Genomic DNA, 27,210 nt, shown 5'->3' with positions numbered 1-27,210 from the left:
ACAGTGGCTCCTTCTTCTGGAAGAAAAGTTGAAGAGGAAGGAAGAGGGGTGAAGAAAAAGGACTAGAGAGGTTTAGTAACAGGGGTTTGTTGTTGTTGTGGTCTTCAGTCCTGAAACTGGTTTGATGCAGCTCTCCACACTACTCTATCCTGTGCAAGCTTCTTCATCTCCCAGTAGGTACTGCAGCCTACATCCCTCTGAATCTGCTTAGTGTATTCATCTCTTGGTCTCCCTCTACAATTTTGACCCTCCACACTGCCCTCCAATACTAAATTGGTGATCCCTTGATGCCTCAGAACATGTCCTACCAACCGATCCCTTCTTCTAGTCAAGTTGTGCCACAAACTCCTCTTCTCTCCAATCCTATTCAGTACCTCCTCATTTGTTATGTGAGGTACAAGTCAGAAAACTCACCCAGAACCTCACATCAGGGGAGACTTATCAGATGGGATGAGAAGGAAAGACTGATGCTGGAGACTGCACCTGACAAGATTTGAAAATCTGAGAGTATAATGATGGAAGACCAGGTAGCAAGCAAGACAGAGATTAATACTAAAACATCATGCATTAGTTAATAAGAGTGTAAAGCTAAGTGCATTGTATGTAACAGAGGTGGGAGGGCATGGTGGGTGTTGGTATAGAGGGATATGGCATCAGTGGTGACAAGCAATGTGTGTGGAGAGAGTTGGATGGATATGGAATCAAATGATCAGGAAATAGATGGTATCCTTAACATAGGAGGGAAGTCTTTGAATTATGGCTTGTATGCAGATATATGTTCATTGGGTGCTTGGAAGCCAGCAACTGTAGGATAGCCAGGGTGATTAGGAAGAAGATAAAAAGTGAGGATGCACAGTTTTGGTGGGGTAAGAAGTTCTATTGATTGGGGCAAAAGTTCATGTGAAGGGCCTGAGGTTTTTAGGAGGAACTGCGGGTCAATTTGAATCACAGGGATGGTATCTTGATGGCAGATGCTGTACGTATAGGTGTCAGACAGGTGGCGTAGACCTTCAGTAACATACTATTATCAGTCAAGTATCACAATGATAGATCCTTTGACTGCTAGGAGGGTAATGATGGCTCCATCAGCAGGGACCTGAGGAAGGGTTGTGAAGCAATGCTGGATGTGAGGAATTCTTGGAAGGCTTGTAAGGGATGATTTTGAGGTAGTGGTGGTGGATCAAGTTGGGATCGTGGTCAGAACTGTTCAAGGCAGGGTTCAATGTCAGGTTACTGTTGGAAAGGTTTCAGGATTGGGCTGAAAAGTGATATTTCCAGTTGATGTTACATGTAAAGGAAGGTAGGTTCTTCACCAAAACAGCATGATTAAATGCAGTTTTAGGGCTGAAAATGAGACACTAAAACAATATAGATAATTCAGGAAAGGAGACTGGTCCACAGCTCTTGGTTGTGCTGTAGCGTTCTCGCTTCCCGCGCCCGGGTAACCGGAATCGATTCCCGGCGGGGTCAGGGATTTTCTCTGCCTCGTGATGACTGGGTGTTGTGTGATGTCCTTAGGTTAGTTAGGTTTAAGTAGTTCTAAGTTCTAGGGGACTGATGACCAGAGATGTTAAGTCCCATAGTGCTCAGAGCCATTTGAACCAAGGGAGACTGCTTCAGACAGAAGTTTGAGAAAACTGTACTGTAGTGACTGGTTCTTGTAATTTTGAGTTATTACTGGTCTGGGAGGCAGTGATGAAGACTGTGGGATGTTACAAGAGGTTGAGCTAGCTCAGTTTGTTGGAGAGGAGTGATGACTGATGGTGAGGCTGTTTGGGGAGCTGCAGAGGGACAGGAGGGAAAACAACATTGTTGAGATAGTTTAGGAGAAGATGGGAAAGTGACACTACTTTATTTGCCAAGTAAAGTAGTTTTCATTTTTTCCTGTGAGCTCCTCTTTTGTCTGCCCAGTTTTTAAAATTTTGTCTCTTTTCACAACTTTGCCTATTGGTTTTTTCAATCATTTTTTTTTGAATCATATAGACCACTCTTTTAGCAAGATATTCTCAACCACCCCCCTCTTGTTAACTATTGTCTGTTCTCATGATTTTTGTTCAAATTTTTCTGATATTTCTGAATTTTTTCCCTACTTTTCTTCCATTTTTCTATCTTTTTCCACCCTCTTCTCTCATTTTTGCCACTCCCATCATTCCTAACATTCCAATCTGTACTCTCTTGCTGTGATGAATCCCATCACATGTTACATCTGTTCTCTTCAGAAACATGCTTTTGCACTGTCAAAATTAAAGTCCCACATTCTCTTTCTTGAAACCTGCTTGTCGCTTGGAGTTAATAACAGAGGCCTAACACTGAAAGTTTCTGTTTCTGGATGCAATCCTACTCTACAACAGGCTCTTTTACAGTTTCAAATATGGTAATCTCTTCCACTTAGCTGAATAATATGTGACCAATATGCCTCATCTGCCAGTATGCACTCCACCAGACTTCTCTCCTTCTACAAAATCCTGCAGTTTTCTGCCCCTCATGTCTCCTTGGATGGTATCATACACCAAGCCAAATTCAGACAGCAACAACATGCTAGATTTCACCTAAGAAAGCCATCCCACCTTCTCCTAAACTACCTCAACAGTGATGTTTCCCTTCCTGTCACCCTGCAGCTTCCCAAATAGTCACACCATCAATCATCACTCCTCTCCAACAAACTGAGCTACACTAACCTCTTGTAACATACCCCAGCCCTCACCTTTGCCTCCCAGAACAGTAACAACCAATAATAATAAGAACCAGTCACTACAATACAGTGTTCTCAACCTCTCTAACCTTGTCTAAAGCACTCTCCCCTTTTGAATTATTTATATTATCCAAGTTATCCAAGAGTCTCACTTTCAGCTCTAAACTTGCATTTAATCATGCTACGTTGGTGAAGAACCTATTTTCCTTTGCACATAATGTCAACTGGAAATATCACTTTGCAGCCCAATCCCAAAATATTTCCAACAGCAAACCTGACATTGAACCCTGCCTTGAACAGTTCCAACCATAATCCCAACTTCATCCACCACCATTACCTCAAAATCATCCCTTCCAAGCCTTCCAAGAATTCCTCATATCCAGCATTGCTTTTCAACCCTTCCTCAGATCCCTACAACATGACCCTAACCTGTCTTTGCAGAACTCCTGGAACTACATCCCCTGAAAGCTAATGACTCCATCATTATCCTCCCAGCAGATAAAGGATCTACCAATGTGGCACTTTACTGACAGAAGTATGTTAGTGAAGGTCTACTCCAGCTGTCTGACACCTATGCATACAGCATCTGCATTCAAAATCCCGTCCCTATGATTCAAACTGACCTGCAGTCCCTCCTAAAAACCTCAGGCCCCTCACAAGAACTTTTACCCAATTTAACAGAACTTCTTACCCCACCAAAACCATGCCTCCTCACTTTTTACCTTCTTCCCAAGATCTACAAACCCAATCATCTGGGCTCTCATACAGTTGCTGGCTTCCAAGCACCCAACGAACATGTATCTGCCTGAGTTGATTAACACCTGCAACCCATAACGCAAATACTCCCCTGCTATATTACAGATACCAACCATTTCCTAATCATCTGAATCCATGTCCATTCCACTCCCACCACACACATTGCTTGTCACCATTGATGCCATCTCCCTCTAGACGAACATCCCCCATGTACACGGTCAGTCTCCTGTTTAACATTTCCTCAATCAACGCCCAGCTGATTCAAAACCTATGACATCTTTCTTGCTCACCTTAATCAGCTTTACACTTACCAACAACTACTTCACCTTTGAAGGGCAGACATACAAACAGATCAGTGGTATGGCCATGGAAACCAGAATTGGTCCTTCCTCTGCCAGCCTTTTAATGGGTTACTTTGAAGGGACTTTCCTGGGATCCATACAGCTGCACATGCAGTTTGATTTAGAAACATTGATGACATCTTTGTGAATGTACTTATGGTAAGGTTTACCTGTTAAAATTTATGGAATCTCTAAATATCTTCTGCTAATTAAATTTCATATGGTCCTATTTCAAATATCATGCCACTTTCCTTGATGTTGATCTCATCCTCACTGAAGGCCACCTACACACTTCTGTCCATATTAAACCTACTAACAAACAACAGTACTTTCATTTCAACAGTTGCCATCCCTTCAGTGTCAAACATTCCCTCCCATACCAAGGCAAACATATTTGTACAGATGCAAACTCTTTGTAACAATACACCACTATCTCACCTCAGCCTTCACTGTACATAACCACCCCAACAGCCTAGTTCAAAAATAGATTTCCCAGGCACCACATCCAATCATGGTACTGGTGATCCCTACAAAAAATAACTTTGGAGCATTCCACTTGGCACTCAGTATTGACCTGGTCTTGAATGTATTAATCAGCTACTTTGTCAAAGCCATGACTTCCTAAAATTATGCCCTGAAATGAGAGCCAATCTGTCTGAGATTTTGCCCACCATACCTAGAATAGCTTTCTTTTGCCCTCCCGATCTCCACAATATCTTTGTTAGATCCTATGCTCCTTCTGCATCCATCTCCATGCCCTATGGCTCCTGTCCCTGTGACTGTCCCTGCTGCAACACTTGCCCTATGTACCCTTCTACCACCATCTATTTCAACCTTGTAACAGGCAAAACATATACTATCAAAGAAAGAACCTCCTGTGAAATGACACATACATGCTCTAATGTAAACACTGTATGGCCTTTCACATTGGTATGACAACCACCCATTTATCAGCCAGGATGAATGGGCATAAGCAGAGGGTGTAGACGCAACACACAATATCCTGTTGCAGAACATACTCTACAACCTGACAGTCATGACTTCACCACACATGCCATCTGGATTCTTCCCCCACACATCAGTTTCTCAGTACTCAGCAGGTGGGAACTATCACTATAACATGTCCTTGGTTCTCATCACCCACCTGGTCTTAATTTACGTTAATTCCTTCCATCCACAGATCCTTCACGCCATTTTAGTTTTCTGCACGTGCCATTTCTTGACCTGTCTATTGTTCACCGCAGCCACTCCCACCTCTGTTACACACAATGCACTTCACTTCTCACTCTTATTAACTCATGCACTATGTTTTAGTAGTTATCTCAGTCGTGCATACTAACCTGTCTTCCACCGTTAAACTCTCAGATTTTCAAATCTCATCCAGAGCAGTCCCCAACAATCAGTCTATCCTTCTCATCTCATCTGGTTAGTCTCCCCAGATATGGGGTTCTGGGTGATTTTCTGGCCTGTATGCCTGTTGCTAAACGTCTCTAGTCCTTTTCCTTCTCCTCCACTCCAACTCTTCTGCCAGAAGAAGAAGCCACTCTCTCGTGTGTGTATACTCCTGCCACCGCATGGTGAGTATTTTTTTATTTATTCATTTACATTATCTCATCAATAATTGATTATTTTCATTGTTGTATTTCAATAGTTTATTAGAAATATTTTCCACATCTACAGACTTTTTGTTTTTTGGTGACTTAATTATTCTTTCAATTTAATGTAACAGAATGTAAGGATACCTGTAGGGTTCTGTTTCTGATAGCTATCTGTAGAAGAGCCATTGCTTTGTCCACAGATCCTTTACAGGCTGCCTTCTCTGCTGCTGTCAAAAAATGTGTGTTCAGTATTTCTGCAACCATTTCAGGTTTATTTTTACAATATTGTCACTTTATTTAATTTATGTCTGTATCATGTTTCCTGTTTTTCTGCCCGTTCCCCTCTTTATCACATTCCAAATTGTTTATATTTTTTTCTTTTTTATCAATTTCAGTTTTTATGCACATTCTCTATGATTTGTTTATCATCTTCTTTACAGTACTGCAGTAAAGTTTGTTGTGCTGCTGTTTGTTTGGATCATTACAAGTTCTGAGAGAACTATATAGCATCCCCTTTGTTATGCAGGATGTTCTTATTTCTGCAGTGAGCCATTCCTTCCTGACAATTGTTGCATGGCTGTGTCTAATTATTATTTGGGAAATGTAGTTTCAAAGAGAGAATTGAATTCATTTAAAAATATATTATACTTTTTATTTACATCCTTTTCACTTTAAACTGAACACCAATCTTTCCCTTGCAGGCTGTAGTTGAAATTTTTAAGGATCTCATCATTCATCATCCTAAAAGACTTCCAAGAATGCTCAGAACTGTTGCATACATTGGTGTCAATGAGTGAAAGTAATTGACCAGCATGGTTAGAAATGCCATTTACAATTGGACATACACTGATACTGCTGATTTTTGACTTATCTATAAATATATTGTCAGTCAGACTGTGACAGTTACTAGTAACCCTGGTTGGAAATTCTACTGCTGGCATCAAGTTAAAAGACTCAAATAAATGTTTTAAATCTACTTTACTATTGCTCTCATTTTCAAAATTTATTTTAAAAACACCTGCAATTATTAAATTCTTGTACTCTGAATACAGCTGGTATAAAAGAGTATGTAGTTTCCTCAGGAACACATTCTACATCTACATGCAGAGGGTACATCCCACTGTACCAGTTATTAGGTTATCTTCATGTTTCATTCATACATGGAGAGTGGGAAGAATGATTGTTTGAATGCCTCTGTGTATGCAGTAATTATTCTGATCTTACTCTCATGATCCCTGTGTGAGCAATAGGTAGGGGATTGCAGTATATTCCTAGTCACCATTTCCTGAAATCTTCTTAATAGACTTTCTTGGAATAGTTTACATCTATCTTCAGAGTCTTCCAGCTCAGTTCCTTCAGTATCCCTGTGATGAAGCAAGCTGGGACCTCTTTACTTCCTCTCTTGTTTTGCCATCTGCCTCCTTAAATTCTTTTTTTTTTTTTTTTTCAATTTTTGACTAATTACCATTAACATACATGAGCACAATTTACATTTTCATAAAAGAGAAAGGTTGGCCTTAGTCTTAGGAAATATAGCACCAGGTCTAATTTTGTGCTTAGTTTTGTGTATGTAATTAATTTCCTAATTTATTTTGGTTATTCCTAGTTCATATCTTTCTTATAGGGTGAAATCAGTAATTGTTTCATGATTTAAATTCGATTGTTGACTTATAAACAAATATAAATTATGTACTAATTACAAACATTTGGAAGGAGAACTACTAGGATTCTCAAAATATTTATTTGGCTCTATTCGAAAACATAATAGCAAAGCCAGCCCTTAATTAGCTCCAAAATAATTACCAGGTTCATCAAAAGCACTGCTTGCATAATTATAGCTGCTAATTTCATTATTTAAACAAATAATTCAGTCTAACCTTTGTGGTAGAAGAAACTACCAAAAAGAAGGAATTTTTTGATGGATTCAGCTAATTGAATGAGTAATGTTTTAATTGTAATTTCTGTAACCTAAACATTGAACAATGTATAGTTTCAGTGTCTATTATTGTGAGGATATATAAAGGCCTAATTTTTGGTCCTGAGCCAGTCAGTCCATGGCCGTATCAGTTAGAGTCTGTATCAGTTAGAGTAACAACAATGTATTAGCTTAGTGGAATTAGTGTACCGAAAATAGGCCATGTGTTAAAACAATTGCAGTGTCTGTTCAATTTATTTGAGAGATAGTGTCACATGTACAGTATTATTCTGCAAGAACTGTGAACTGTGTGATTAGGTATTTACTGCTCATAGATGTTCAACAGCAAACTACTGTAGCAGTATGCTGATGTTTGCCTGCAACCTTTACGAATAGTGAACTGGCAATATAACTGTGTAATATTGGGGGGGGGGGGGGGAGGAGGGGGGGTTGTGAACAGTGAAAGTAAAGAACTGTGGAACGCAACTGTGCAGCTGTCGGCTACATCATTTACAGTAATCAGTGTTGAGCTTCCATCCCCAATTTTTCAGCCAACAAATCGACACCGAGGACTATCAATGAAGAAATAAAGCAGGCAAACATCACACACTCTTCCATGAGTTAAACAAACCTTTGACGAACTGTGATGCCCTTCTCTGTTCAATTCCACTGTTAATCTTATTTGGTATTGGTCCCACGCACTTGACCAATATTCTAGAACCGGTTGCCCAAGTTATTTGTAAGCGATCTCCTTTGTATACTGACTGCACTTCCTCAGTATTCTACTAATAAATCGAAGTCTACCATCTGCTTTACCCACAACTGAGCCTATGTGATCATTCCATTTCACATCCCTATACAGTGTTACACCCAGGTATTTGTATGAGTTGGCTGATTCCAACAGTGACTCATTGATATATAGTCATAGGATACTACGTTTTTTTTTTTGAAGTGCACAGTTTTACATTTCTGAACATTTAAAGCTAGTTGCCAATCTTTGCATCACTTTGAAATCTTATCAAGATCTGACACAATATTTATGCAGCTTGTTCCAGACAGTACTTCATTATAGATGCCAGCATCATCTGCAAATAGCACGATGGTACTATCAATATTGTCTGTAAAGTCATTGATATACAACATGAACAGCAAGGGTCCCAAAACACTTCCCTGGGATACACCGGAAGTTACTTCTACATCTAAAGATGACTCTCCATCTAATATAACATACTGTGCCCTCCCTACCAAAAAGTTCTCAATGTAGACACAAAACTTCAATTGATACCCTACATGAATGAACTTTTGACAATTGGAAATCAAGAAATATTGCACCTACCTAATAGCCTTGATCCAAAGCTTTCAGTATGTCATGTGAGAAAAGTGCTAGGTGGGTTTCACATGATTGATATTTTCAGAATCAATGTGGTTGGCACTGAGGAAGTCATTCTGTTCAAAATACCTTATTATGTTTGAGCTCAGAATATGCTCCAAGATTCTACAACAAATTGATGTAAAGGATTTTGGATGGTAGTTTTGTGAATCACTTCTGCTACTCTTCTTGTAGACAGGTGTGACTTGTGCATTTTTCAATAACTAGGCATGGTTTTTGTTCAAGGGATCTATGTTAGACTATAGTTAGAAGAGGGGCTAACTCAGCCACAAACTGAGTATAGAATCTGATAGAGATTCCATTGGAACCTGGAGCCTTGTTAAATTTTAATGATTTCATCTATTTCTCAACACCACTGGCACTAATACTTATTTCATTCATCTTTTCAGTGGTATGAGGATTAAGTTGGGGCAATTCTTGTGAGTTTTACTGTGTAAAGGAACATTTGAAAATGGATTAGATTAGTACTTGTTCCACAGATCAAGAATACAACACTTCATAATGATGTGGAACATGACAGGTTAATAAAAGGTGTCTGCACAAGATGTTACATTACTACATTACACAAAATATTAGAAGACACTTAATACTTTTTATTTATTTACTTATTTATTTTGGGTGGGTAGGGGGGGAGGGGGGGGGGGGGGAGAATTAACCATTTACTATACCCAAAAATTCATCTAATGAGTTGAAGGAGTTGCCATTCAGGAATTCTTTTAATTTCCTTTTAAATGCTATATGGCTATCTGTCAGACTTTTGATGCTATTAGGTAAGTGACCAAAGACTTTTGTGGCAGCATAATTTACCCCCTTCTGAGTCAAAGTTAGATTTAACCTTGAGTAGTGAAGATCATCCTTTCTCCTAGTGTTGTAGCCATGTGCACTGCTATTACTTTTGAATTCGTTCGGATTGTTAATAACAAATTTCATAATATATATATAGCTCTCTAAATAAGTGTCTGCAGGATGATCTTGGATGAACTCCAGCAATTATTCTGATTAAATGTCTCGTGCAATGAACACTCTTTTACTCAGTGATGAGTTACCCCAGAATATGATGCCACACGATAGCAGAGATTGAAAATAGATGTGGGAAGCTAATTTCCTGGAATGTATAACGCCAAAATTTGCAATGACCCTAATAGCATAAGTAGCTAAACTCAAACATTTCAGCAGATCTTCAGTTTTTTTTTTTTTTTTTTGCCCCCCCCCCCCCCCTCTCCTGCCCCAGTGCAACCCCTCATCAATGCATACATCTAGAAATTTTGAATATTCTACCTTAGCTACTGGTTTCTGATTGAAGCCTATATTTATTAATGGTGTCATTCCATTTACCATGTGGAACTGTATATATTGTGTTTTGTAAAAGTTTAACGAGAGCCCATTTGCAGAAAACCACTTAATGATTTTCTGAAAAACATCGTTTACAATGTAATCAGTTAATTCTTGTCTGTTGGGTTTTATAGCTATACTTGTATCATCTGCATACAGTACCAGCTTTGCATCTTCATGAGTATAGAATGGCAAGTCATTAATATATATTAACAACAGCAGAGAACCCAAGACCGAACCTTGTGGCACCCCATTCTTGATTGTTCCCAAGTTTGAGAAATCACCAGTTTTTTGCATATTATGTGAACTTCTTATTTCAACTTTCTGCACTCTTCCAGTTAGGTATGATTTAAACCATTTGAGCACTGTCCCATTCAAACCACAGTACTTGAGCTTATCTAGAAGTATTCCATGATTTACACAATCAAAAGCCTTTGAGAGATCACTAAAAATCCCAACAGGTGACTTCCGGTTGCTCATAGCATTTAATATTTCATTAGTGAAAGTATATATAGCATTTTCAATTGAAAAACATTTCTGGAAACCAAACTGACATTTTGTTAAAACTTTATTTTTACAAAGGAGTGAAGCTACTGTACAATACATTACTTTTTCAAGAATTTTGGATAAGGCAGTCAGAAGAGAGATTGGGCGGTAGTTGTTGACATCAGACGTATCCTCTTTTTTATGTAGTGGTTTAACAATGGCATACTTCAGTCTATCTGGGAAAATACCCTGCTTCAGAGAGCTAAGGCAGTGGCTAAGAATCCCACATATCTCTTGGGAACAAGCTTTTATTATCCTGCTGGAAATGCCATCAATTCCATGTGAGCTTTTATTCTTGAAAGAGTTTATTATCTTCCAAATGTCAGAAGGAGAGGTGGGTGGAATTTCAATTATATCAAATTGTGTGAGTAAGGCCTCTTCCATTAACTGCCTTGCTTCTTCTACTGAACATTTAGATCCTATTTTCTCTACAATATTTAAAAAATGATTATTCAAAATGTTTTCAACTTCCGGCTTGTTGTTTGTCAAGTTTCGATGGTAATGCTGTCATCCTTTACTCTTGGTTGCCCTGTCTCCCTTGTAAGAATATTCCAAATTGTTTTGATTTTATTGTCAGAGGTATTAATCTCAGACATGATGCACATACGCCTGGACTTTTTAATAACCTTTCTTAATGTAGCACAGTAGTTTTTATAATATTTGGCTGTTTCTGGGTCACTACTCTTTCTTGTTGTTAGATAAAGTTCCTTTCTGTGGTTACACGATATTTTTATTCCTTTAGTAAGCCAAAGTTTTTGCATTGTTTCTTATAATTAGATTTAACTACTTCCTTGGTGAAACAGTTTTCAAATTCTCTTACAAGTGTATCATGAAATAAGTTATATTTTAAATTAGCGTCGGGTTCCTTGTACACTTCATTCCAGTCTAACTGCAGATGATTTTCCCTGAAATTTCTAATTGTTGAGTCATTAATTGAATGCACAACACTGAAGGGAAGTTTTGAATTATTGAATGGAGCTATGTCATATACTGTAACTAGCTGAGCACTATGATCAGAAAGGCCAAGAATTTATCAGAAAGGATAAGAATTTATGTTTTTAAACTTATCTTGGTCTATAAAAGTGTTATCTATTAATATGCTGTTGTCCTTTACTACTCAAGTAGGAAAATCAATGACAGATGTCAAATTGAAAGAACCGAACAAGATTTCCAGGTCATTCTTGCTATTACACTCTTTCAGTGAGTCAACTTTGAAGTCCCCACAAATAATAATTTGCTTTCCCCTATCTGACAAATAGCACACCAAGGCATCCAAGTTCTCCAGGAATAAATGAAAGTTTCCTGAAGGGGACCTATATACTGTTGCAATTATAAAAGAGCCCTCCTTCAGTTTAAGTTGACAGGCACAGGCATCTATATGTTGCTCTAGACAAAACTTTTTTGTATCTAAGTTATTTACACTGTGATGACTTTTGAAATATATGGCAACTCCTCTTCTCATCTTATTCTCTCTACTCATATGTGGAGCTAGTTTATAACCACTGTTATTTACCTTTTCCATATCAAACACAATGTGATGCTCAGACAGGCACAGTATATCTATTACATTATCAGCTTCAGTGTCATCTAAACAAACCAGGAGCTCATCTAATTTATTCTTCAGTCCCGGAATATTTTGGTGAAAAATGGTAACATTATTTTTTACTTTACTATTGTGAGAATCTACTTTTTTCTTTAATCCACCAATATTTTGGTTAAATATGGTAACATTATTATTTACTGTTGTGAGAATCTTGTGAGTTTTGGGCCTGTTTAGCACCTGCCTGTGGACACTGATATTAGTCTAAAAAAGAGGTACATCCATGAGTATTAGTGTCCCCCCTTATGGAGTTAAGAATTTCAGCTTTTGCTTTGCTACCTTCGATTTCAGTTCCTGTCTCATTCGCTAGGGACTGGACGCTAAATTAGGTGCCACTAACAGCCTTTACATGTGACCAGAATTTCTTTGGGTTCTGTGAAAGATCATTTGACAATATTCTGCTATGGTAGTTGCTGAAGGCATCAAGCATTGTGCTCTTGACAGCCAAACATGTTCCATTTAGCATCTCTCTATTTATAGCCCTACACTTTGTTTTACACCTATTATGTAGTAATACCTGTTTCCACAGAAGTTTCTTTACAGTGCCTATATGCCATGGAGGTTCTCTCCCATTATGGACTTTTGTACTGGGTAGATATCTATCCAGTGCGTGATCAACTGTTCTTTTAAACTTGAGCCACAGTTCCTCTACATGCTCCTACCCTGTGCTGAAAGTTTCAAGTTCTTCACTGCTTTTGAATCATTTATCACAAGGCCATCTCCAATTGTAATAATAGTTACAGAACACGAAAACAATGGACAACATTCAATATTGCAAATCAAAAGGCTACAACCTAACTAGGTTCTACTGCAGAACACACAATAAAGGTGGTGATGTTGCCATCTACTCAAGAAAATGTAAGTGGTGTGGGGGAACAATTTCTGTGTTGACAAGGATTTCAAAATTGCAATTCTTACAATCACCTTTTGCACTGTTCCTTTCTGTTCCTTTCTATGTCATAGGTGTATATAAATCCCCCTGTGGAAATTTCGATGTTTTTATGAAATCACTTGAAGTAGTTTAAAGTAAATTAATGTCAGGCTGTAGAAGTGTAAATCTTGTCATACTGGGAGATCTGAACATCAACACATTACATGATGGTCAGGAAAGCAAACGTTTTACAGATTGTATCCTGTCTTAAGGGGCTAAAGATTTCTTGCACTAGTACACACAAGAATAGCTAACACACATAGTAGTTCAATTGATCATGTTATCACAAATTATGACTGCATCATCTCAACAGATGGAATCTTCTCACAAAATTCCAATCACCAACTTTCTCCTCCAAATGCGAAAATATTTTGTTGACACTGTCCTACAGAGGGAGGAACAATCACCATGATAAAATAAGGGAAATCAGAGCTCGTACAGAAAGATATAGGTGTTCATTCTTGCTGCGCACTACACGAGATTGGAATAATAGAGAATTGTGAAGGTGGTTCAATGAACCCTCTGCAGGCACTTAAATGTGATTTGCAGAGTATCCATGTAGATGTATATGCAACAAACGGAACTGCAGAACACTACCTGCAGTAAGCACAAATGACATTCTGCAGCTTATTGATAACCTCAGAAACAAAAAATCACCAGGATTAGATGACATTTCTCCTTATCTATTGAAGAAATGCAAACATGAACTAATGAAACCACTAATTCATCTAATAAAATGTTTTCCCGAAGATGGTGTGTTCCCTGACAAGTTGAAACTGTCTGTAGTGAAACTAATGCACAAAAACAGGAAAATACAGCATGTACAGAACTACAGACCCATTGCCCTAATCTCAACTTTCAGCAAACTGATAGAGAAAATAATATTTTAAAAAATCTTGGAACATTACAATAATGCTGGCACATTAAGTGATTTCGAGCACGGTTTCAGAAGAGGTCGAACTACCACATTAGCAGCTGTATAATTTGTCCATCATGTACTTGAAAAGATAAATGAAAAATCCAAAGTAGCAGGAGTATTCCTGGACTTCTCAAGGGCTTGTGATAGAGTATATCATAATGTGTCACTGGAAACTCATGCAGTTCATAGAAACATATTTAAGGGGTAGACAACAGTGCATGGACATTATCCACTCTAATGGAGAAATACTGGAGAGGAGAAAGTCAAGTATATGAAATATACATTTTGGTGCTCCTCAGGGCTCCATTTTAGGTCCAATGCCATGTAAACGAATTCCCAAGTACTCTTGACAATATTCAATTGATCACTTTGTATGCAGATGATACATCTGGTGTCTGCTATGCAGACAATGACCCTAGCCTAGTTCAAGAGATACATAACTTTATTGAAAAGGCAAGAGCTCACTTTGAAAGAGAAAACCTAAAAGTAAACATAGAAAAAACTAATATTATTCATTTTAATCCAAGTGGTCCAAACAGACAAAATACTATGATTGATGAAATTCTACCAAAAATCTGTACAGATTGTAAATTCTTGGGTTTATGCATAGATGATCAAGTTTCACGGAAGCAGCAAGCTGATTATGCCTGTAAAACAATAACACCAAGTCTAGATGTATGAAGAATATTAACATCATATCTTAATTCTGAAACCCTACGGACTGTAAATTATGGATTAGTGTATCCTTTCTCGTCTTATAGAATAGTACTGTTGGATGGGATATGCAAAACTAATATGAAAAATGTTTTCATACTGTAGAAGTGAGCCTTGAGGATCATAGCAAAATAAAACCAGGAACTTCTTGTGAACCTCTATTCATTAGACACAATTTTCTCACAGTTTATGGCATGTGTGTACTAGAAACTATAATGCTAGGGAAAGAAGACATAAGACCACAAAAAGAAACATGGACATTCACAATTATGAAACAAGGCATAGAAAAGATTTTCATATGGTTAACAGAAGATTAACTTTAACAGCAAAAAGACCCTATGTCAAAGGAGCCATTTTTAATAACTTGTTACCAAATGAAGTTAAGATATTGACAGGGGATACTTCCAAAAAACGAGTCAAGCAGTGGCTTACCCAAAAATGACTTATACCTTGAACTTATCATGAATTACAATGTAATAACAAATAATGTAAACTAAAAAAACTGTAATTCTAAAAACTTTATACTTAGTTGAAAATGCACATGCATGTAAAATTGTGATGAGCAATAAAATGAAATGAATCAAATTGGCTTTTTATCTAGTTTATTGACAATATGTATCTTTCTGCTTGGTTTAGTTGTTCTTTGTACTTTTTTAATTATTTTTTCCACAACTGCATCACGGTTACTGATAGCAGTTTCGATGTGGACATCCTCAAAGAGATCAGGTTTGTTTGTTGCCATTATACCCTTGTTTCCATCATGAGTGGTGTTACTAACTACCTGTTCTATGTAGTTCTCACCCTATGTACTTATATTATCTCTTATCACACCCACCACTAGCAAAACTGTAATTTTCCCAATTAATTGTTGGAGGAGCCTGTAACCCCTAGAAGGCATGTTCCTAGATGGCGGATAGGGGATGCCTCCAAGATATGGGTGGTAAGAGGGAAATGAAATACCTCTCGTGAACCGACAGGAAAACTGCCGTCCTGCAGTCGGATGTCCCTCGTTGAGGACTAGGCACACAGCTTAAAACTGTGGATCGGTGACAGACCAGCCGATACACTTCCTTCACATCGTCATGGCTCGATGTCGAAATATAAAGGAATTGAAAAGGCTAGAGCATCCCCCGCAGGGGGAAGGGCTGTGGAATGACAAATGCTACCCGTGCAGCTTGCCTGCTTATCAAAAAGTGCCATAAGAAGTCAAAACATCTACACTTTGCCTTTTTTGACCTCAAAAAGGCCTTTGACTGAGTACCACACGAGTTAATTTGGCTTGCCTTGTGAGAGCACGGAGTACCTGAGGAGCTCATTGGGTGGGTCAGACTGTTCTACCAGAACCCAAAGAGACAGTCAGCAGCTGGACTATCTGACGACTTTCCTATTTCCGTGGGAGTTCGTCAGGGGTCTGCTCTCTCACCGTTCTTATTTATCACTGTCGTGGATCCCATCACAAGAAACCTGATATGTTACTGGCCAGTGAAGATAAGAATGGTCTACAACTTCAAGTCCAAGCCTGGAATGTCCACATTTCAGATGTAGGACAATGCTGAATGTGTTGAAAACATATAACGGTAAGGAATTTTAAGTACCTGGGCTCGACAATTGCTGCCGATGGAAATCTCAGTGCAGAAATCTCCAACTGCCTTAACAGCGCATGGCTCAAATGGCATTCCTTTACTGGAGTAGTATGTGACAAGAAAATTCCAAACAGGCTAAAATCAAAAGTATACCAATCAGTAACCTGGGGCTGAATGCTGGCCTTCAACAAAGGAATTAGACCAAAGACTTGTTGTTTTGGAGATGAAAATGCTTAGGTGGACATCAGGATTAACACTGCATGGCCATGTCACAAATAATGAAGTTTGCAGGCTATACAGTGTTGCACCAACAATAGACAAAATGAGAGAAAGCCACCTACGTAGACACTTACATTGGTACAGGCATATCCTTAGAGCAGACGAGACAACAGTGGCAAAGACTAGTTTCAACCGAAATGTAAATTGGAAATGGCCAGCAGGACGACCAAGGCAGCGATGGCTTGATACCCTGGATGAAGACCTGAAGATCTCAGGCCTTCCCCCTGATCAGGCACAAAACTGCAAGATGTGGTGACAATGAGTCAAAACAGTGGACTCCGCCAGAATGTGGGAGAATGGTAAGGATGAAGAAGAAGAAGAAGAATTGTTGAATGATTAAAGTCTTCACCAATGATTACAGTATGATTGGGGAAACTTACTCAGAAGTGAACTAAGGGTTTTTCTAAAGTTTCTCGGTTACTTCAGGAGATGAGTGGTGTACAATAGAATGATCCTATGCCTCCCCTGATATTGAGTCAGACATGTAGCTTCAATTTCTGTGTCAGAGGATTTGAGTTTTTTGTCTCCTGTGACAGATACATCATCTGCATTTCCCATTTGCCTATCCTTTCAATATGTATTTAAATTTTCCCCAAAAATCTCAGTGCTGTTGATTTCAGATTTCAAACAGCTATCTGTTTTATGTGTTCATCAACACTTCAAACTCTGGCATTTCATTGTGAAAGCTTCAGCAGTTTACCATTAGAATTTTAATACTCTCCCCTGTGGAAGGCATTTATTTTATTCTTACACTGATACTTCTGGGTTTCCTGCAGCTAAAGTCATCTGGATTGGATGGAGAGCCACCTAATCTAAACAAACCTTGTGTGCACCCCACATACAGTCATCTCCCTGAGTAATGGCCTGTAATGTGTAGTGCACAACTGACCCATTTAGAGGCGCCCTACAGTTCTCAACCCTATGGTGCAAGTCCAGGAAGTCACAGCCTAGCTTGTCACAGAACCTTCAAAGTCTCTGGTTCAGTAATTCCTTCTGACACAGAACCGTGATCAGTTCTACCAACAATGCTGCAAATTGTGAACTTTGTTGAATCTCCATGCACAAGGCTGGTTTTCTCAACCTTCTCTGGCAGTTGCTTGAATGACCCAAGTTTGACTAGGAACCCAGATGACTGGCATCATTTCTTTCAACATGTGCCATAATCTACAGTTGGCTGCACCCTGTTCCCTCAATGGCTCCTGCAGTAGCCTCTTCAACACATTGAATGAGGTCCCCAGGCATACACACTGAGTGCACCTAGTGTCCTTTCCTGACCCTTGCTGCCATTTCCCTAAGGGGTACCATCAGTCACCAAACGTTTGAACAGCTGACGATTAATGTACCACTACCCTTTTGTATTTGCCTCCTCTTGACACCAGACCAAACAGGTTTCCAAAAAATGGGTGAAATGAGACCTGCTGTCTCAGTTTCAGTTTCAGTGAGAGAGAGAGAGAGAGAGAGAGAGAGTGAGAGAGAGAAAGAGAGCACCTTAAACTTGGTTAGAGGGATCATTACAACACCCTGGTCCCCACTGGTCCCCATCCACCGTGTACAGGATGCCTAGACGTACTATTGACATACCACTCACTGTCAAGTGGACAAATAATGGCAGATCGTGGACTTTCTGCAGAAGAGACAGGATCCAAGGAGAGGATGGTACTTGAGGTAGCTCTGGTGCTGCTGTCACAGGCACACAGCTCTCGGGAGGTCTTCCAACACACCGATCCGCAGCAGCTGCTAATCATTTGACAGTAGTCAGGGTGACTTCCAGCTGCTTACAAATGTCAACCAATTCATCCCATATTTGAGAACAGCATTCACAATGGGGCTGCATTTTAGCTGGTACCATGAATTACAAGGCAGTGAAAAAATAACTTTAAATTAAGCCGACTGAGTATCTTCTAATCTGTTGAACTTCAAAGTTGCTAATTCCCTATAATAATTGAAGAAAATACGCAAAATAAGATTTCTATCAAGGTAAAACAAAAACCTGTGATAAAAATTACTAGTTTTCTAAAATGTTTTAAGGCTAATTATAGTTGTTTGCAAACTTGACTACAGAGCTGTTTATGACAGATGCAGATAATAAATGTGGCTGCACTTCTTTAAGGAAAAACTAGTTGTAACTCAATATGATAGTGAAAGTATCTGCTACATTAACTAAATCACAAATGCTGATTTACTATAAATTGCTCACGGATTATGCAAGAAACAATGGTAGCTTCTGAAAATTCTAAAAAGCACACACTTATTTGCATTGATATACAATTAAATTCAGCAGTGATATATTCTTTGGCAGTAATTTTGAACCATAAATGAAATAAATTACAAATTCAAAACATCGTACTGGTAAATTATGAAAACATAGTTTTATATGCACCCAAAAACTCTCAAAAATAACCTGTTTCTCATGTAATCGTGAAATGAAATCAGAAAACGATTGTTTTGAATGACAGGCCCACTGTTCTCAAAAATTTTTTAAAAAAACTAATTTTAGTTAAGCCTATAATTTACAATAACTATACAAGTTTATTGTGGCACTCACAGACATTCAGAATTTCACATATATCACAATACAAACAGGTACTGGTACAGTCAATGAAATATTATGCAGCACATCTTCTGCCTGTTGCAGCTAGCACCACAATGATGTTTCCTGTAGGAGTTCTGTAAAATGCTAATACTACAGTTGGCAAGTCATTTATAATAATTTATACTCCATATATTTCAATATATTTTTCCATACAATGAATCTTTAAATCTAATGCTCTGTAAGATACTTTTTTTTACATAAATTACAGTACCATTTTTCTCCAAGATGGTCATACAGTAATGTATTGCTAGATAGTAACCACTCAACTGCAACATTTCAACATCTCTCATATGATGTTCACTAAAACATAATACATCAGCATCCTTTATCCCTTGTGAATCCTCTAACAGAACAGAAATTTCATTTACTTTACTTGTAAGTCTCCTTATATTTTGGTGAAAAACTATTATTGCTTTGTTATTTGCTGAACATGCATTCTTTTGCCTAAAAAGGTATCACAAGGCTTTGAAGCAATGGACTCAATGCTGACCATTTCATGGGTATTTTTAACTTGAAAATTGGTCTAATGAGGTTGCTGGAACCATTTGATGGGAACAGGTTCCAAGTGTGGAGATATTTTATCATCTGTTTCCATAATTCCTTCAGTTAGACAATTGATAGACAGTTGTTAGTGGTCTGTGTAAAGTCATGTAGATCTTTTGTTTGAAGTATCATATGAAAACAGCAGATGGGTAGTACAGGAGGAGGAACAAATTGTGTTTGATTCCAAACTCCCAAGTTTATAGACCTGTACTGAAGTTCTGCTAGCAAGTCACCAACTGATAGAATTTCAGAAATGTTCAGTGGGTGAGGTGGCAGAGGAAGAGAGCCATACCATTCATGTCATGAATAGTTCTTCCATTATGTGGATGAGTACTACTCTACTGGCAAACAGCTCCACAGACATGTTGGATGAAGAGAATGGCTGCAGATTCCACAACATCTTTGAAGTAGCAGTCACTGTGTGGATTACTCTGAGTTCAGAGCAGCAGGGACCACCTCTGATACCAAGTGGAACCCCAGACAATAAGGTCTGAGGTCTGTTCTGCATAATGCTATATTATGAGCACTTTAGACTAAACTGCAACGTGATTCATTAGAAACAGCTGTGTCGCCACCTATTACAGACCTGCTTAGTGACTTGTGTAAAGACCTCAGATGCAACATTCACCACTGGCAGATAACAGTATGAATGTTTTAAGGTAATCTACCACCATTACATACATGCCTAATTCAGTTCTTGAGATGGTGACATTCATTCACCCTGTGCAGTTCCCATTTCTCTGTAATTTTCCTACCACTTACTCAAAAATTTGATGTTGTTGCAGATTTCCTAAAATGTGCAAGCTTACAAGGGTGGTAAACAACAGCTCCACACAGTTTCCTTGATAACACATGAAAACATATCTCGTTAGGACTAAGTGAAAGTCTCCTCTCGTTCTGTGTTGCTAGCATTTTCTATCTCCACAGTGTTTCGTATTTTCCTCAAACATTTGGAATTTGTTCAAAGATAATAAATAGTTCAGAGTAAGATGTATTCAGTTTTAAATTTACTGTAAAAGTGCACAATAGTTCTGACAAGACTCACTTTCAGTATCTACCTAGATCCATTTTTATGATGCCTGTGTTCTATAATAATGGCAAGAAAATATTGTCCCTGTAAAACACAACTGGCTCTTTATTCACAAGAAGTAATGAGTGGTATTGACAGGGGATCTCAAACTGATTCCACATTTCTAGATTTCCAGAAGGCTTTTGACAACATTCCTCACTAGCGGCTTCTAATCAAATTGTTTGCCTATGGAGTACCATCTCAGTTGTGTAACTGTATTCATGATTTCATGTCATAAAGGACACTGTTCATAGTGATTGATGGAGACTCATTGACTAATATTTGATGGTCCCTGACAAAGGCCTTCTCCTGTTATTAAGCTATAGAATGAATTAGAACACAATCCTAGCAGTCATCAGACTGTTTCCAGATGATGTGGCCATTTACCATCTATTAAACCATCAGAAGATTAAAACCAATTGTAAAATGATTTAAACATGATGTCTGTAAGGTGTGAGTGAGAAGTGGCAATTGACTCTAAACAATTAAAAGTGTGAAGTCATCCATGTGACTACTAAAAGGAATATGTTAAAGTTTGGTTATTAAGTAAATCATACAAATTACAAACAACTTAAACTGAAACAATCATCTAGATAATTTTGTAGGAAAGTGAACCAAAGACTGTGTTTTATTGGTAGAACGCTTGGAAGATGCAATAGATCTACGAAAGAGACTGCCTACACTGCACTTTTCCATCCTCTTCCACATTGTTGCTGCATGGCATGGAATCTTCATCAGATAGTATTGACAAAGGATATTGAAAAAATTCGAAAGAGAGGAGCTCATTTTCTATTAAAGAGAAATAGGGGAGAGAGCATCAGGGGTATGATGTGCAAGTTGGGGTGACAATCATTAAAACACTTTCTTCTCCAAGTACAAAATTATTTTGTTGATGCCCATCTACCCAGGGGAAAATGATATTTGTGATAAAATAAAGAAATCAGAGATCACACAAAAAGATTTAAGTGTTCATTTTCCCTGTGTGCTGTTTGTTTTTCCTGATCTCTGTTTCATAGTGGAACAGAAGAGAAATAGTCCAAAGGTTGTTTCATGAACCCTTTACCAAACACTTTAGTGTGAATTGCAGAGCAATGACGTAGATGTAAGAAGAAACCTTTTGACACTTTCATGATAAAACTCTTTTTCAGGAAAAAATGTTTCCATTTAATTAAACAGTGGAAAATCCAGGATGAAATGAAACAATATTATTAAACGTAAAGTTGCTGTTCAACATGTAGCAGAGGTGCTGAGTCGCAGATAGGCACAACAAAAAGACTAGCACAAATAAAGCTCTGTGCCAGTAAGGCCTTTTTCAAAAATAGATGATAAACGGACAAACACACACACACACATACACACACACACACACACACACACACACACACACACACACACACACACACAAACTGCAGTCTCAGGCAACTGAAACCACACTGGCCTGAGACTGCAGTCATGTGTGTGAGTTGCATTCGCATGTGTGTGTGTGTGTGTGTCCATTGTCTATTGTTGACGAAGGTCTTACAGCCAAAAGCTTTATTTGTGACAGTCTTTTTGTTGTGCCTATCTGCGACTCAGCACCTCTGCTATATGTTGAGCAGCAACTTTGCTTTTCATAATATTGTTCCATTTAATTAAACTACATTAAACTGATTTTCTTCATTGCAGAATCTGTAGCTTTTGAGTGGGGACCAGATCGAGGACTTCTGACATTCCAATACCCTGAAGGCCACAGACCCGAAATGAAGAGTGATGTGTTGGCTCTGGGGTTTATCACAGGCCAGGAGGATGCAGTGCTACTACGTGTGGATAGTGGAACATCCAATGACTACATGGAGCTCGAAATTGTAAGTTTCGTCAAGGGTTTACATTGTTTTATCTGAAATTCAAATTATTGCAGGATATTCTAGAGACTAATCTAATACTGGGCAAAACACATAATTAAACACTGTTACTGAGCTTACAATTTTTATTAATTTTTGCAAAATCAACATTTGACATGTAGTGATTTAACTCTCAAGAAGACAAAACATCCTTCTAATTTCTACTTTCCCAAGTGAGCTGCCCTTTTGATACAGTGATTTAACTCATTGATTCTCACACACATACTACATAATGATCACTCATGAACTGAAACAGTGAGGAGGAAAGTAACATCAGTAATCACATACCCCTCTCTCCATGAACTGTGGATCTTGCTGAGGTATAGTCCAATTGCAACAGAAGAGAAGCAAGATAGACCTGTGGTTCCTGAAGAGGGGCGGCAGCCTTTTCACTAGCTGTAGGAACAACAGTTAGTATGACTGACATGGCCTCAAAGCATTAACCGACACAACCTCGCAATGTTGGTACTGCAAACAGCTGAAAGCAAGAGGCAGCTCAGTGTTAAAATATCCCAGAAGTAAAATAGTCTGCCATTCATATTACCAGTTGGGGACTACTCAGGAGGATATCATCTGAAAATACAATACTGACATTCTACAGGCCACATTGTGGAAGTCGGTTTTTTTAATTGGGTATGTAGATTAGAGAATTTAAAAAGGGAAATGTAGGAAAAAGGCTTGTACTTTGAGCCACCTTATACCTTGAGTCAATCTTATATCTTCGGTCTTTACTCTCTGACTTCATTCTTTTTCACACCAAAGGTTGTCTACACTGATGTGAGTATAGTCAGCAGTTGTTACAGTAGCAAGGAGGAACAGTTTCAGTTTCCTAGAAAAATCGTCATTCTGACACCTAAAAGTAAGTTTTTCTGTTCTTAATTCAATGAATTCAGTGTTGGTACAGCTATGCATCTAGCAATAAATGGAAACTTAAGTGGTTAGTACTTATGATAGATATATATTGTAATAACAATGCTGAGATATTCCTGCCCTGTTGTTATTGTAGGTTAATTAAACCATTTATTAAAGTGGGAAGAAAATTGTACCTTGTGACAGTCAGTTGAATTGTACCTTCAGCGTGGCCCTAAGTACAGTGCATTGTTAGGTAGATAACAGAATGTGTTACAATGACTGCAGTATTAATTCTGACAACTGCCAAGGGGCAAGATGGGTAACACAAGACCACCATTGTCTCTGAAAGCTCTGAAAGGAGCTGCAGCTGTTGTGGAGCCTGGACTATCAATCAGAAAAGCAGCAAAAGATTCTCACATTTCAAGAGCCACTCTACAGAGAAATCCTGAAAATGCTCCCCACAGAAATAGTGCAATCCAACTGGAATTTAGTCCTGTGGAAGGAAAATGAGTCGATTGATTACCTCATAACTGCCTGCAAAATGTACTATGGATTGATTTAGGAAAATTGGCTTTCAAGTTTGGTACATCACAGAACAAAAGCATGTCTCCATCTTGGGACGAAAACAAAGAAGCAGATAAACAATGGCACATTGACTTCATGAAAAACCATGATTGACTAAGCCTAAGAAAGCCTGAAACAATGATTGTAGCTCATTCAACACGTTTAAATAGGCACAATGTTGCAGCATTTTTCAACAATTTACAGTCAATAATGGACAAAGTAAAATTAACATCAGAAAGAATATTTAATGTTGATAAGATTGGTAACTCCACTGTGCATGTGCCAGGAAAATATTAGCAACTAAAGGATGGAACAATGACATCAGCTGAGCATGGCAGTAATATTACAATGATTTCATTCAGTAATGCATTATGCAACAGAGTGCACCCATTTTCATATTTCCAAGGGTCAACTTTAAGAAATATCTGTTGAAAGGTACACCATATGGATCTATAGGTTGAGCACATCCAAGTGGCTGATCAAACAGCAGTATTTTTTGGAAATATTTGGGACTTTTCATTTCCCATGTGAAGCCAAATAAAAAGCAGAAAGTGCTGTTAATATTTGACAACCACAAGTCATATCACTGTGGACAGTATCACACTAGCAAAGGGCAATGGTATAATCTTACTTACATTGTGCCCCCACATAGGTGGCTGGTTGCTGCAATCTTCTGACTAAGACTCAACCTATATTTTGTACACAGCCATGGGCTCAAAATGTCAGTTTTTGAGAAAATAGCGTAGTAGCCACAAGCATCCTGGAAAGCCTATAACCATTTATGATGTTGTGGAAATTCCAAATTGAGGTTATCCGTCAGCATTCACACCTGTGAATATTCAATTAGAATTTTGAGCAACTGCCAATTGGCCTGTAAATGGGCCATATTCCAAGATGATGAATTCTTCACATTGTATGTGACAGATAGACCACAACCTACTTTGGATACAGAGATTACATCTAGGAATGATGAACTGGCAGCAAGATAAAGTGGTATCTCTACTCAGCCACCAACGAAACTGCAGTCACCCCTATAGAGTCACAATAGCCATTACCAAGAGCTCTTCCACAAACAGTAGGCATTCAGAAGGGAAACGGAAGTGTGCTACATCAAGAGTGTTGATTGACATGAAAAGAAAAAAAAATGGGTCATCAACTAGCAAAAGGAAACTATTTAAGTGAAATGCAGTAGGAAGGAAAAATAAGAAGAAAATTATAGACAACTCAACATCAGATAGTGACTCCAGTCCAAATGATTTGCATAAGGATAGTGACTGTGACATGGGTTTGAATAAATTCTCATTGCAAAGGCAGTTGAAAAGGAAAGTTGCTATTCACCATATAGCGGAGATTCTAAGTTGCTGATAGGCACAATAAAAAGACTGTCACAAATAAAGCTTTCGGCTGTAAGACCTGCATCAACAATAGACAATGGACACAAACACACACACACACACACACACACACACACACTCATACAACCACAACTTCACACACATTTGCATAAGAGAGAGAGAGAGAGAGAGAGAGTTGTCTATTGTTGACAAAGGCCATACTGCCCGAAAGCTTTATTTGTGACAGTCTTTTTATTGTGCCTATCTGCGACTCAGCATCTCCACTATATGGTGAGTAGCAACTTTCCTTTTCCTAATACTCTTATGTTCCATCATGGATTTTCCATTGTCGCATATGATATTTCATTTGATGTAGGTACAGATGTAGAGGAAGCACATCATTCTGGATTATGGATTTTGGTGAAATTTGGAGGGGAGAAAACATTCTGTAGGAAGTATTGTTTCTGTAACATATGGAGACCTTACTGTGAAAGTTCTATGAGAGGGAAAAGCATGTGGAACATTTGTATGGTTTTTAGTAGATGATGTAGGTAAAATTTTGCAAGAACATGCTTTCAGATTACTTACCAGTATTAGGAAGGCATTGGGAACTGAGATTCCATCTTCACTCTCATGGCTACAACATAAATTAATCAGATATAGATTAAAGTTTCTAACAGACATTAACAGTATGCCAATAGAGATTAACAATATAGAAATGCTACAGAGGCTTCAAACACTGACAGTAACTTTTGCTTCTTAACTGTTAATTAACATGCTCTTTGAAGTCTAAATGTTTACATCAGACATTTTGTGTGTTTATTTGGATGCTCTGTTTAGTAGCCCTGTGTTTATGTTACATAAATTCTGTTCATAATAAATAACTCATCACTTTATTTTTAACTGTGGCTCATGGTACATGACCACATTGTACCTAGAGCCAAATACTACATTTTGTAAAAATGTCTCTTCTTCTTCTTCTTCTTCTTCTGCTTTTACGGCCTCATTGGACCACTTCAGTCAATCATTTCTGGTCCTCTTCTTTGGTATTTTCCCCTTCCGAGTGGCCCAGTATCTCTTCATTCGTTCCGATGCTTTTCGTCGTTCCTCATCTGTAAATACCCTTTTCATTGTATGTCGTTTGTCAATTTTTGGTTTAAATCTTATTTCTGTGTCCCTCAACTTCTTTAAATTTGGCGTTTTGTTCTGCAAGTCATCCAGAGTTATTTCCAGTTCTTCCATATCCTCTCTTATTTCCTTAAGCCATCCTCCTTGTTGTTTCAAATTCCAGAGTTTCTCAATAATTTTCCTTGATAATCTGGTTTCTGGTGTCCTCAGAAGGTGACCACAAAAAGAGATCCTTTTCTTTCGTATAGTATCGGTGATGGGCTCCAGTTCTCTGTATACCACTTCATTTGGAACTATCCGCCATTGCCCAGCTTTTTGATATTTCTTATTTATGCATGTTCTAGCAATTCTTCTCTCTACTTTTAAAATTTTGTCAATTCTGTTTTTCTGGGTGACTTTAAAAAGAGTTTCACTTCCGTATGTAACCTCTGGTTGAACCACCGTCTTGTAATGTTTTAATTTTGTTTTAATTGATAGACATTTTTTATTGTATGTAGACCATGTTAGTTTTTGAGCTTTTATCATTTTATTAGTTCTTGCTCGCCATGCAGGTTTCTCGTCCAATTTGTGTGTTATAATTTCACCCAGGTATTTAAATTGTTTCACTATTTTAATTTCCCTATTGTTCACTGTGATGTGATCTATTACAAG

At 38.2% G+C, this 27,210-nt stretch overlaps 1 protein-coding gene across 5 annotated transcripts in view; it reads left to right on the top strand.

The window, feature by feature from the left end:
- LOC124613920 (neurexin-1) overlaps positions 1–27,210 on the top strand; it is a 2,081,056-nt gene that overhangs the window by 1,907,456 nt on the left and 146,390 nt on the right. For all 5 annotated transcript variants that reach the window (XM_047142672.1, XM_047142674.1, XM_047142673.1 and 2 more), the window contains one exon: positions 22,467–22,645. In XM_047142672.1, coding sequence (XP_046998628.1) covers positions 22,467–22,645 — 179 coding nt within the window. The remainder of the gene's footprint in view (positions 1–22,466; positions 22,646–27,210) is intronic.

The sequence above is a fragment of the Schistocerca americana genome, chromosome 4 (genome assembly GCF_021461395.2).
Source record: "Schistocerca americana isolate TAMUIC-IGC-003095 chromosome 4, iqSchAmer2.1, whole genome shotgun sequence".
NCBI classification, from domain to species: domain Eukaryota; kingdom Metazoa; phylum Arthropoda; class Insecta; order Orthoptera; family Acrididae; genus Schistocerca; species Schistocerca americana.
The sequence above is the reverse complement of the archived record's forward strand: the minus strand, read 5'-3'. Positions and strand labels throughout refer to the sequence as shown.